The sequence below is a fragment of the Danio rerio genome, chromosome 8 (genome assembly GCF_049306965.1).
Source record: "Danio rerio strain Tuebingen ecotype United States chromosome 8, GRCz12tu, whole genome shotgun sequence".
In the NCBI taxonomy this organism is placed as follows: domain Eukaryota; kingdom Metazoa; phylum Chordata; class Actinopteri; order Cypriniformes; family Danionidae; genus Danio; species Danio rerio.
Window position 1 is genome coordinate 16,125,753 of NC_133183.1, and position 13,182 is coordinate 16,138,934.

Here is a 13,182-nt window from a genome sequence, read left to right on the forward strand (position 1 = left end):
AATAGCAATAGGCGCATACTGTTATATGAGACAGTATAAAAGGTGTAACATGAAAAAGCAGAAAATTTTAACCCAATTAAAAGATACTCCCACAGTTGACCACAATGACAAGATTAGGATCAAGACCGTTTGATGTTTGAAGACAGATAAGCAGCCTAGGTCTAGGCATGTGGCCTGAACATTATCTGTAGGGCTGAGACTTTGAACATTCATTCCCAGCAAAAATCACACGAATGTTGAAAAAAGTCTAGGTAAATTATTTCTGAACAAACAGAACTTTTCATTCATTTGCCACCTCGGCTAGTAAGAAATGTGAGGGCAATTGAGGCCTAAATTTTTTTTTTTTGATTTGTCCAAATAACTTTCATAGGTGATTTTGGCATTGCATCAGTACAGTATATAACTAAACCTCAGTATGAAGTCTACTATTCTTAAACTCATTCTTGTACTAAATCACACTGGGATTACTTTCTTCACACTTTCCTTACTTTCACATGCTGTCTAAGTAGGTAGCACATTCGGTGTCAGCAAGACAAGTTTATCACGAATATAGCATCCACAGCAAATTTATGCCAACCTTTTATCCTTTACATTTTAAGGCATTTATAGAAAACACTCACGTACCTTCATCCCGTTAGAGACTTGAATCGCTCATTTCCATGCCTGAACACGTTAGCATACAGAGTTCATTGGTGTTGCTGACAGTGTATGGGAATGCTGACACTTTGAACTGCCACACTTTCAATATTGAGCTTCAAAATGACTATATCAGATCAGGCCAGAAAGAAAGGGAGAGAGAGAGAGGTCCGTAATAACCCAATAAATTGCCTCCCTCGGGCACCAGTGTGTTCACAGAATATCAAAACTCTTCTTTCTCCCAGACTGTGAAGGAAAAAAAGCTTCCTCATAAATCTAGCTGCAGTAATTAGTGTTTCATCGGAGGGTTATTTAATAAAATCATCACTTGATCTCAACAGACTCGAAGACAATACAAAGCCATATTTGAAAAACTACTGCACTAAGCCTCACAAACCATGTTAGGAGTTTTGATAGACATGAAACCTAATATAAAAGCCACATGACAGGTGCTTCAATAAGTCTGTCTATTCCTCTATTCTGTTTTCCCCTCTTTCATTTTCCATCAATCCACTTTCCCTGAAGAGGCACATCAAAGTGGTTTTGGAGGGGAAAAAAAGAGCGAGACATCACCACAGCTGTACTGATACTGGAAACTGTGGGGCTTCAATTGAATGCTGGGAAAGCGAGAAAGCCATTGATCTTCATGGATTAGTTCTGATCTGCTAGATTTAGACACTGGCATGGATTACAATATACTGGCCACATTATCATTAAGATTTAACTGGACTTAAATGAGCAATTGCATGATAATTACAAGTGTTATTCAAAGCATTTAGTACCATATTTAAAATACTGGTTGACTTATTTAGTGAACGATATTAAAATTCTTAAAATGTTATAAAAACACATTTAAAGAACAAATGCTAAAAAGTAAAGACAATTATTCAAGTATTACGATAATATAATGCAAAATATAAATTAAAAATAAGCTAAAAATCAGCTATTATTTTAAATATTAATTTCAGGGAGCATTGGATAATGCCAAAGGTTATCTAAATGTAAAAATGTAAGTACTTTTAAACTTCTTCTGTATAACATCTTAAAGGATACTTGTAATTTTTTTTTATGATCTGACGTTTTTTATAAATGGTGATTTTGTAATTTTGTGGTATTGTTTTCTCTGATTTTTGTGTGAAACTTTATGTGCTGTCTGCCGTCTTGACCAGGTCTCACTGGAAGACGAGACAGTACTGTTTTAATGTGATCTCCTGACTGAATAAAGGAAATAACAATAATAATAAAAATAGAAGTAAAAATAAATTATTAATAATATTAGTAATATTAACAATAAAAATGTAGGAAAATAATCTTGCTCAATTCAGTTTCCCATTTATAAACATACTGCATCTATCAAACTGCCATAAATAAATAAATAATAAAAATAAATGCATCAACCATCAAACCAAAATGGTATACTGAAATACAGCATTCCATATTTTTCTCTCTTTAAATATGTCTAATCACACATCTTTCTGAATTTGCATGTGAAATTAAGTACATGACAAAGGTTTATGCTTTAGGTTTGGATTTTTCCAACCCAGGATCATTCTGAAAATGTACCACTATATAAATTTCTGAAGAGCGCCAAATACGTCCCAGGAGCTACATGTTTTGCAGTTTTTGTTCTCGCGTAAATCCACCAGAGGCCGCTGTCGATTGACCGACTGACTGACTGACTGATCGACTGACGCACCCTTCTCCTTCCCTAAACCCAACCAATAGTGTTTTTAAAAGCACTGATTGACCCAGCCAATAACTTCCCTAAACCCAACCGACAGTTTTTAAAAGCAATCCAGAAAAAGAAAAGATTTTATCACATTCTCACATTGTTATTTACTTGTTTATTTTATTTTTTGGCCTCTGTTTTTGTCTTACTCGCTTTCTGGAACCATTCTTAGCTGGATTTAAACTTCAACGTCGTGGTCAACTCCTCTCTGCGTCTCAATTCTGCTGACATACATGGAAAGCTAACTGGACAAACTGGTAACAGCATGAAAGCCCTCCATACAAACGTACTTCTGGGTACATAATTCCCGATCTACAGAAATGTATACAGCTCTACGTTTTTAGAATGAGCCTATGTTGGATTTTTCTTAAATGTCTAATAAAAGTAGAAGGTTCTGACCACAAATAGTATCACTAAGAATACAATTAATGCATTTGATGAATTTGTGTTGATTACATCAAGTTCAAACAACCTGGTAAAGCACAACACAATGACTTCATACAGGAAAGAGCATTTTGTATGCCGCTAAGCAAAATCCAGTTAAAATGCAGCTCAGACATTTCCTCTTTTCCACACAGTACGTTTTTTAGCACAATAAATCTGTTATTCTGACAAACGGACCTGCCAACTTTTCTTTTAGTTGCCACCTCAGCGGAGCCCAGAATTGCAAAAACAAGGTCAAAGTGGCTTGCCAAACACACACACAAAGTCTGACAGAGACACACAGGAGCACTGACTGGAAAGAACATCTCTTCTTTAGTTTGACAGGACCTTGTAAACACACACACACACACACACACACACACACACACACACACACACACACACACACACACACACACACACACACACACACACACCTCCTGAGGGCTATTAGTTATTAGTTCTCAGAAAGATGGATGCTTAACAGTATGGTCCTTCTTCAAGTGTCTACCACTGGTGTAAATGGCTTGCTGAGGCTTGTTTCTCACATGAATTATATCTTATCATTCATGATACAACTGACTGTCTCTCATAGGAAACTCTGAGACTATAATTCATATTTGCATCATGTAATTTCATATCACGACAAAGCACACTGTGCCATGTTTTGTAACATAACCTACAGTAATGCCACATGAAACCATCATACAGCAATGGAACTGATGCACTGATCACAATTAATCAAAATACAATCACCATATTGATGTGACAGTGCGAATGTCAATTTTTTAAAATAATTGTATTCTTTACCAGTTTCAGTAGTGAATACTTTGTCAAAATAAAAGCGTGTTGGTTTACTAATTGCAATGGTAAATGTAGATATATGATTATGATAAGATGATTATTTTATTCAATATTTTTATTTATTAACAATAACCAATAATTATTACTTTATAGCCATTATTGTCATGTTAATTGTAAAATAAAATAAAAATAATTGAAAAGGATTTAAATTGATTCTTCCACAATGCAAACCTTCAAAATGTTTTTTCAAAATGTTGTTAATTAAGTTTTACAAGAAACAGCATCAGAATAAATTAATAAAAAAAATGCATACATTTTTATCAGGTGAAAATTCCTCTCTATTGAAATAAAATAAAATAAAATAAAATAAAATAAAATAAAATAAAATAAAATAAAATAAAATAAAATAAAATAAAATAAAATAAAATAAAAATAAAATAAAATAAAATAAAATAAAAAACAGCAACAAAAATGTACTCTCTACCACAATAAAATAAATAAATAAATAAAATAAAATAAATTAAACCAACCAAAAAATGAAATAAACGAAAACGAAATAAAATTAAATTAAATTAAATAAACATTTGGACTCTATATTTTTCCAATATTGTACATCCCAAATACAAAGCAAGGGATTCTTAAAACACTTTAAAGTAACACTTCACCAGTAACATCTCCAACCAAACTTTTACCTTAAAACCTCTATCAGGAAATCAGAGTTATGAGACTTGACATAAAAAAGTACTAGAACAACATCACTGCTGTGTCGCTTTGAGACTAAATGACCTGAAACCCAAGAACTCTGTTTACTTCTTCAGATAAACCATTTCCATGCCGCACCCCGTCACCCTTACGCCTCGCACACATCTGACGTCCTATATTAATTATAGCCATGCCCACTGTCTTGCCAGAGATGTGGCAGCACTGAAATGCCCTCTATTTATAGTCTGCAGTTCGCTCTGGGCTGCTGGAGGCGAGTACAGGATGGAAAAAGGGTTTGGTCGTTGTGTGTTCAGATGGGAGTCTCCTTACCTTCTAAGGATGGGGCCTGATCCTGGGCCGCATACAGCATCTCCTTGAAAGCCTGTGTCAGAAAAAACAGATCCGTTAATGAGGAGATTGTTGTTTGTTGGTGTGGGTCAATGATGAACAGGATTCAGAACTTGTCAGTGCAAAAGTTACCTAGGTTTCAAATGATCTAACATGCTACAGAAAAGGGCAACAGTTGTTTCTTTAGAAATGAGTGTTAAATTTAGACTCAGAATACAGTCACCACTCCGTATTTTGGGATTCACAAGTGCATTTATGGTTGTGAATTGCATTATGGGATGTTGATCTGTTGACTTTTGATGTTGAAAATTCAATTCTACTGTTTAACAAAGTGATTTTGTTTACATTTTAGTAGTTTGAAGTTATATAACGTATAAGAAATAATATATAGAGAAATAAGTCTGCACTGTAAAACCCAAAAAGTTAAGGTAACTTAAACCATTTAAGGAAACCGATTGCCACAAACCATTTCAGTTCAAAATCTAATGAGTACTGTGAACTTAATCAATTTGAGTAAACAAAGCAATTTGAGCACAGTAAAACCCAATAAATGAAGGGAACTCAAACCAACTGAGTACTGTAAAACCCAAGAAGTTAAAGCAACTCAAACCGATTGCTACAAACCATTAGTTCAAAAACTAATGAGTTCTGTAAACTTACTCCATTTAAGTTAAAGTAACAAGGTATTTACTCATTACCTTCAACACTGAGTTCAAAACTCTTTTCAGATGAGTGAAATTAACTTTCAGTCAATTTTGAGTTAACTACACTCCTTTCACTTGATAAAGTTGACTGTTGGGTTTTACAGTGTAAAATAACAGAGAATGTACTGGCAGTTTATTACAAGTTTTTTTTTACTGTATATACACAACACCAACCCAGACAATATTTAATTTTAAACTATTAAAAGTGTAAAAAAAATTACTTTTTCAAACTTTTCAAGGTTAAATTTTGTTGGAAGAACGACCAAGGTCCCATAATGCAATTCAAAAGCATTGATAAACAGAGGAAAAATAAAAAATAAAAATGTAAATAACAAAATACAAAAAAACAGTTAATTTCCATACAGTTAAAGTCAGAATTATTAGTCCTACAGAATTATTAGCCCTCCTGTTTATTTTTCCCTTCCTTTCTGTTTAACGGAGAGAAGATTTTTTTTCAACACATTTCTAAACATAATAGTTTAATAACTCATTTCTAATAACTTATTTCTTTTATCTTTGCCATGATGACAGTAATTAATATTTGACTAGATATTTTTCAAGACACTTAAAGTGTCATTTTAAGGCTTAACTATAGGTTAACTAGGTTAGGGTAATTAGGCAAGTTATTGTATAACGATGGTTTGTTCTGTAGACTAACAAAAATATAGAGCTTAAAGGGCCTAAGCATTTAGACCTTAAAATTGTGTTTTAAAAATTAAAAACTGCTTTTATTCCAGCCAAAATAAAACAAATAAGACTTTCTCCAGAAGAAACAAATATTATCAAACATACTGTGAAGAATGTCCTTGCTCTTTTAAACATATTTTGGGAAATATGTAAAAAAGAAAGAAAGATTCAGAGGGGGCAAATAATACTTAAATCAGTTTTTAGCGATGAGTTATTAAAAAAAATATGTTTAGAAATGTGTTGAAAAAAATCTGCTCTCCGTTAAACAGAAATTTGGGAAAAAATAAACAGGGCGCTAATAATTCAGGGGGCTAATAATTCTGACTTCAACTGTATACACACAAACACACACACACACACACAAATGCAAGTATAATACAGGTATTTAAATTGTTTAATGCAAATGCACCTCTTTGTTTTAAAAATATTTCAGTTTTTAGATTTGTTTAGAAGATTACAGCTATTGTAGATTACAAAAGAAAAAAATCTATGGGATGTGGCTTTACCAGCACTCAGGAGACGTAACATTATCTGCCGATTTACTACACAAGCTGCTGTCAGTGCAAGGAACCGCTCAGTCTGTATATGTATATACTGTATATATATAGCATAGATTGAAATGAATATCTTTGACACAGCAAAAGACAAATTACAATCAAGAACATTTATTTGCCAAGCAAATCTCAGTACACCAAGCTAAACGGCAACCAAGCCAATTAATGAAGACTTTTCTATTCACGCGTACACAAATTTCCCACCTCAAGGTCAAAGCCTGGCCACTGTTTCAGCCAATGAAACAAGGGAATCGTCAAGATGGCGGCATTGCCATGGTGATCGAGATGATGACACAAGGCTAGATGTGTTCAAGTTTTACAACTGAATAGCTGCAAGCAGAATACATGTGCACTATACATCTGCTGATCCTCCAGAAATATGCATGCATGCGTCTGGGTGAGATTTGGGCAGGTCTTATCGTCCAGTGTGCCTGGCAGCAGATGTCATCCCAGTGGGAGAGGGAGCGCAAGTCCCTGTGTGTATATGTGTGTACGTGTGTGTCAGTGCATGTGTGAACAGCAGGTCTGTGAAGTCAGCCAGAGAGATCCATACGTCCCAGCCAGAGAGGAGACCTGCAGCTTTGAAGAAATATAGTGTATGCACTATGCAGGCTCAAAACTAGACACATTTTCTGTTTGTGTAGTTATATATGTATATTGTGTGTTGCTAGGGTCAGTTTCAGATTCAAGAATAATATTCAAGTACAACGATTTTATTTAAAATGATTATTATTTTTAATATGATACCAGTAAAACTGGCAAAATTAATCTCAGATGTGCATTAAAGAAAGAATTTTAATCTTATTTAAGGATCACAAATACTTTTTGATGGGCTCCACAGGCCTGTAGGTGGTCTGGTGGGACCCACCTCTCACTGACAAAGGTCCAGAATATGTCTTATACATACTCATTTGTCCTATAAATAGTGAAAATAACCATCAAAAAATTAATTTAGACCAAACTGAATCCTTTTGGCTGTCGCTTCTGTGTGACTTCAGCTAATCCGTTTTGGCCAACGCTAACAATAGTTTATCTGGAGTCCAACAACCAGCTGTGCAAGAAAACATACAATCTGATATAAGTGAATCCATCTTTGTCTACTGTATTGTTTTTAAATGGAGGAAAGATTTTACAAGTAACTTTTATTCTATATCTTGGACCTTATTTTTTTAAACAAACATGATCAATGAAAGATGTGAAGCACCAAAAGTGGCCCATATTAAAATGAATATGAATTTGTCTATTGTTGTTATCAATGAGTGACTGCATGGTGGTGCAGTGAGTAGCACATTCGCCTCACAGCAAGAAGGTCGCTCATTCGAGCCTCGGAGTCGGCTGGTTCAGTTGGCGTTTTGGTGTGGAGTTTGTATGTTCTCCCTGTGTTCGCATGGGTTTCCTCCGGGTGCTCCGGTTTCCCCCACAAGTCCGAAGACATGTGGTACAAGTGAATTGGGAAGGCTTAATTGTCCGTAGTGTATGTGTGTGTTTGGATGTTTCCCAGAGATGGGTTGCAGCTGGAAGAGCATCCGCTGTGTAAAACACATGCTGGATAAGTTGGTGGTTAATTCCGCTGTGGCGATCCCAGATTAATAAAGGGACTAAGCTGAGCAAAAATGATAGAATGAATGAATGTTATCGATGAATTTTCAAATGTACTTTTTGAGGCTAGAAAAAATGTGCATAATTGTTGGTATTATTATATTTACATTTTTCATTATTCAAAGAGCCAAATTCTGACTGAGGAAAGTTGTATGTGCTTGCCAGTTTGTTATATGTCTAATAATTAACAGACTCAATAACAGATTCCTCATTTTTTTCAATTGATATATGATGTAATAAACTGTACTTAATGAAATATAAGTACTTAATATACTCCAATAGTAACCAACCCCCTAGTAACCTGATGTCAATTAAGACCATATATTGACACCCTAAAATCCACCTAGAACATTGTTGAAGCCTGAATTAACAAAACACCATCTTTCTCAGTCTATTTTTTTCAGCCTAATAGTTCAGCCCTGTGATTTTTTTTTTTTTTTCACATTTCATTTTATTATTGTTTTGCTGAAATATTTTCCCATTATATTTTTCCTGGTTTAAAGAATATATTAATTAATACTTTTATATAGAATTATTTTTAGTATTTCCCCCAAATTCTATTTTATTTAAAAATATATATCCATTTTATTTTATATGATTAATTGATTGATTAATTGACTCATAAAAAATGCTCCTGTTTTATTAGTTAGTTTAAATTTTAGTAATCACAAATTACTGAAATAAATGTACACAATTTAACATTTCCCTGGCAACACGGTGGCTCAGTGGGTAGTGTGTTGCCTCACAGCAAGAAGATCGCTGGTTCGCACCCTGGCTGGGTCCGTTGGCATTTCTGTGTGGAGTTTGCATGTTTTCCTCATGTTCGCGTGGATTTTCTCCGGATACTCCGGTTTCCCCCACAGTCCAAAGACATGCGCTGTAGGTGAATTGAATAAGCTAAATTGGCCGTAGTGTATGTGTGTTAATGTAAAAGTTTATAGGTGTTTCCCAGTGATGGGTTGCGGCTGGAAGGGCATACGCTGCGTAAAACATATGCTGAATAAGTTGACGGTTCATTCCCCTGTGGCGACCCCTGATTAATAAAGGGAATAAGCCGAAAAGAAAATGAATGTATGAAGGAATAACATTCCCCAGTTTCCATTAATTTGAACAATTGTACCACTACTTACATATTTTAAGTTGGTTTATGTGCAGCTTATTCACAGACACATATTCACTTTTTTACACACAAACTCCTACTTTTGAATTAGCAATCCAAAATTGGAAAACATTCCACATTAGATAGTAAAATATGATTGGATTCTGTGATTGTGTTAATATCTTCTGCATAATTCATTGGGGCATTTTACAAGTAAGTAAAAGATTTTACAGCTAGTTAAAATGCACAACCCAGCCTAGGAGGCCTCATAAATTTATCACTTAATCATTTTGTTAATTCATCAACTGGGAGACTAAACATTTCATCAACCCTTCATTCACCTTTCTATTATTGCACCCCTGTGTTCACCTTTGCACATTAATGAATCTATATTTCAAGGTCACATTTAAAGGCACAGTTCACCCCAAAAATAAAAACGCTGTCATCATTTACTCACCCTTTGTTTAATTCAACCCTTAATGAGTTTCTTTCTTCTGTTGAACTCAAGAGAAGATATTTTGAAGAATGCAGGAAACCTGTAACCATTGACTTCCAGTATTAGTATTAGTTTTCCCTACTATGAAAATTAATGGTTACAAGTTTTTGGCTATCTTTAAAATATCATCATTTGTTTTCAACTGAAGAAAGAAACTTACAAAGGTTTGAAATTTGAGAGTGAGTTTTTTTTTTTTTAAATCAACTATCCATTTGGGTATCAGACAAAAAATGTCTTGTTCAATTGCGCAAATAGCATAGTGGTACTGTGCGCTGACATATAGCACCGATGTGCTCACAGTGACCTGAGTTTGATTCCCGGCTCGAGGTCGTTTGCCGATCCTTCCCCTCTCTCTGCTCTAAATGCTTTCCTGTCTGATATCTCTACTGTCCTGTCATAGTAAAGGTGAAAAAAAACTAAAAAAAATTATTATAAGTCTTCTTCAAAGTTTCAAGGAATGGACTAGGTAAAGAAGCCTGTCAGTTTCCTGAACAGTTCAATCTTTATAAGTCAGTTTATGGACTCAGGTTTATTGCGCAGAGCCTGTGGGGCTGCTTCACATTGACTTCCTATAGCACTGTCAGCCACAGGCAGCAATGCAATAGATTAACAGAGACCGAGTCTGTCAAGTAATCATGGCTTAACTGCTCACAGAGGGACTTCAATGGCCAAACATTAATAAATTCTACTTTTCTTTGTGATGTACTGTAATACAGAGCTGCAATGGATCATATTGTATTGAACGTAGCTGGGGAAAAAAGATGTTCATTTCATCTTGCCAAGAGTAAATCAGAACCTAAACTCCCACGATTTATCACCGTATGTACAAAATAAAAGCAGACAGCTCATTGATAAGGCTGTCGGTGTGGGAAAGGATATTGCTAATCATCTATCTATGTCATGTAAACTGTGTAAATAGAGCTCAGTGTAACATTCCCTGGTAATGTCAAATGACAGGCTGATCATTATGGATTAATTTTCCTCGGGTCCTTTGTCTTGTCCTTGACAGATCAAGCTGAAATCTCACTGCAGTCTATTTGCACATGCAAATCTGTCACATATGGTCAGTAACTGAGGTTTGACAGTGAAAAGAATATGACTAATGAGACTAATCAACCAATTCTGACCAAAGCAGATGCGACAGACATATACATGCATGCAATAGAAGGTGTTACAGCACCTGTGAATATGAGCAACAGATGCATTTATTTTCAGTTTAAATGGTCAAACTAAGTGTATTCAGCCTGCTAATCTCTGCAATCAACAATGATTCTTAACATACAATCATTGAGATTCTTTTGGATGAATACATTTTGTTTACTTGCAGTTTGCCGTTCTGCGTCTGATTACAGATTCAGTGCTCCAGACAAAGGATTTCTCCTCCTTTGCGCCAAAACGCATACTGAAGCCCTGACCATCCACCATCACCCCGCAAATAACATTGATTTATCGTCTAAGGGCGCAGTCAATAATTTCACAGCACAGAAACAATAAATAAACCAACAAGACATTAAAAAAATGCTTGAAGCCTTCCATTATTCAACAGTTTGAATGACCAGTTCAACATTTTTTCCAGCCACTGTTAACTCACAACAGAATGAAAAAATTATAATAATAATAAGATTCCATAATATTTAAATAAATAAATAATGTTATTATTATTAATAATAATTATTATTATTATGCTTAATTCAATATGTTTTTGTTTTTTTTAAGCAGAGTAGCATTCTTCTGATGCAGAGGCTTGATAGTGGAGCATGTTATTTTTAGCAAGGGATATATGAATCTCTAAGAGCTCTTTTGTTCATTATTCATAAAACTGATGGTGGTTGGAAAGCTTGGAAACCCTGGACTGCAAGCTGAGTTAAACCATTTGTGAATGAAGCAAAATATATATGTTTTTTAAACAGTCAATTGGAAATTATGCAAACATTTCTTGCAATTTTTCCATTATATTGTATGTAATGAGAGCAAAATTATCAGAAAATGTCATTCCAATGAAAGAAAGAAAGAAAGAAAGAAAGAAAGAAAGAAAGAAAGAAAGAAAGAAAGAAAGAAAGAAAGAAAGAAAGAAAGAATTCTGTGCAAAAATATACTTTCAACTCTGACACTCAGCAAATTAACCGCAGCAGACATAAAGTGGGCGAGCAAACCAATTAGATCAAATGACCTTTCTGGCTTAATTCCAAAAAGAAAAACTTAAGGAGGAAAGTAGACGAGTTTACTTCATATAACTGTACAATTCTGACATTAACATTTAATATTGTGTTGTATTATTATTTTCTTTTAGCGATTTATCCTTCTTTGTTTGAAATGTCCAGGCAGGTGTTTGACTTTTTTTTCCAGATGCACTGAACCCACAGCAAAATCACAATGAAATGAAAATCTAAAAAGATCAATACAATATAGACCTACGTAAATAAAAGTATATAGGTGGCAGCAAAAGTGAGCCTATATATAAATAAAAATAGCTTATAAATAAATAAATAGCCTAGAAAAAACACGAAGATAAAATAAGTAAAGTCAAATTTGATTCGACATTTGAGTTGTTTTCCAGAAATATTTCGTTTGGTATAATTTTTAAATCCATTATTCAACGCCTATTTCAATTGTAATATGTTGAATTCAAACAGCCCTCTGAAGTTGTGATTGGCGATAGGCTTTTCTGCTGTCAGTTTCTTCTCAACGCAACAACAAGAAGCGAACAGAAATCCTAAATAAATCTCTCACCTCATACTGAATGTACTGTTTCCTCCATTCTGGAGTAATATGGGCGGACAAGTGCTCCGCAAACTTCATGCTGGCGGAGCAGAAATCCAGTCAAACTATAATAATATCCTCAAAAGCGTCTTCTTCTTGTTCTTCGCGGCTTTTGTTATTATTTCTGTCACTAAGTTACTGAGCCTCACGCGTCGCGTTGCGCTCTGTCTAAATCCTGTCCGGTCTCTCGCAGTCCACTATTCCCCGGTCCCGCATACTGTATTACCCCGTTCAAAGTAAAACCCGCAACATAAGGGGACTAAAAGTGACCTCCTGCTACTCCCCGAAACAGGTGCCTGAATGACAGCAGCGGGAGCGAGAGTCTCTGGGAGTGACTTTCTCTCTTCGGACTCTCTGCGCGTTCGTATGAGCGCTTGTTGTCCGCCATCAGAAGCGCGCTCTCGGTGAAAGACGTGTGTGCGTCACAGTGCGCCGTGAGCTGCGTTTAAAAAAAGCTGTTTAAATTTTTATCATGCCTTTTGGTTTAATATACTTCAAATACATACGTAGATAATAGTGTTGGGTAAGTTACTTAAAAAGTAATTAATTACCAACACTGAAAAAAATGAGTCATTGTGGATTTTTAGCCTACATTAGTTTTAAGGTAGGCTAAGTAGTTGCAAACAATTAATATAAGCTGC

General features: G+C 34.9%; 1 protein-coding gene across 1 annotated transcript in view; it reads right to left on the minus strand.

Moving 5' to 3' along the window:
* xpr1a (xenotropic and polytropic retrovirus receptor 1a) overlaps nucleotides 1-12,732 on the minus strand; it is a 131,506-nt gene extending 118,774 nt beyond the window's left edge. The window contains exons 1-2 of the mRNA NM_001245100.1: nucleotides 12,512-12,732; nucleotides 4,625-4,676 (exon numbers count right to left, since the gene is read on the minus strand). Of these exons, the coding sequence (NP_001232029.1) occupies nucleotides 4,625-4,676; nucleotides 12,512-12,580 (121 nt within the window). The 5' untranslated portion in view covers nucleotides 12,581-12,732. The remainder of the gene's footprint in view (nucleotides 1-4,624; nucleotides 4,677-12,511) is intronic.
* Nucleotides 12,733-13,182: the final 450 nt, after the last annotated feature.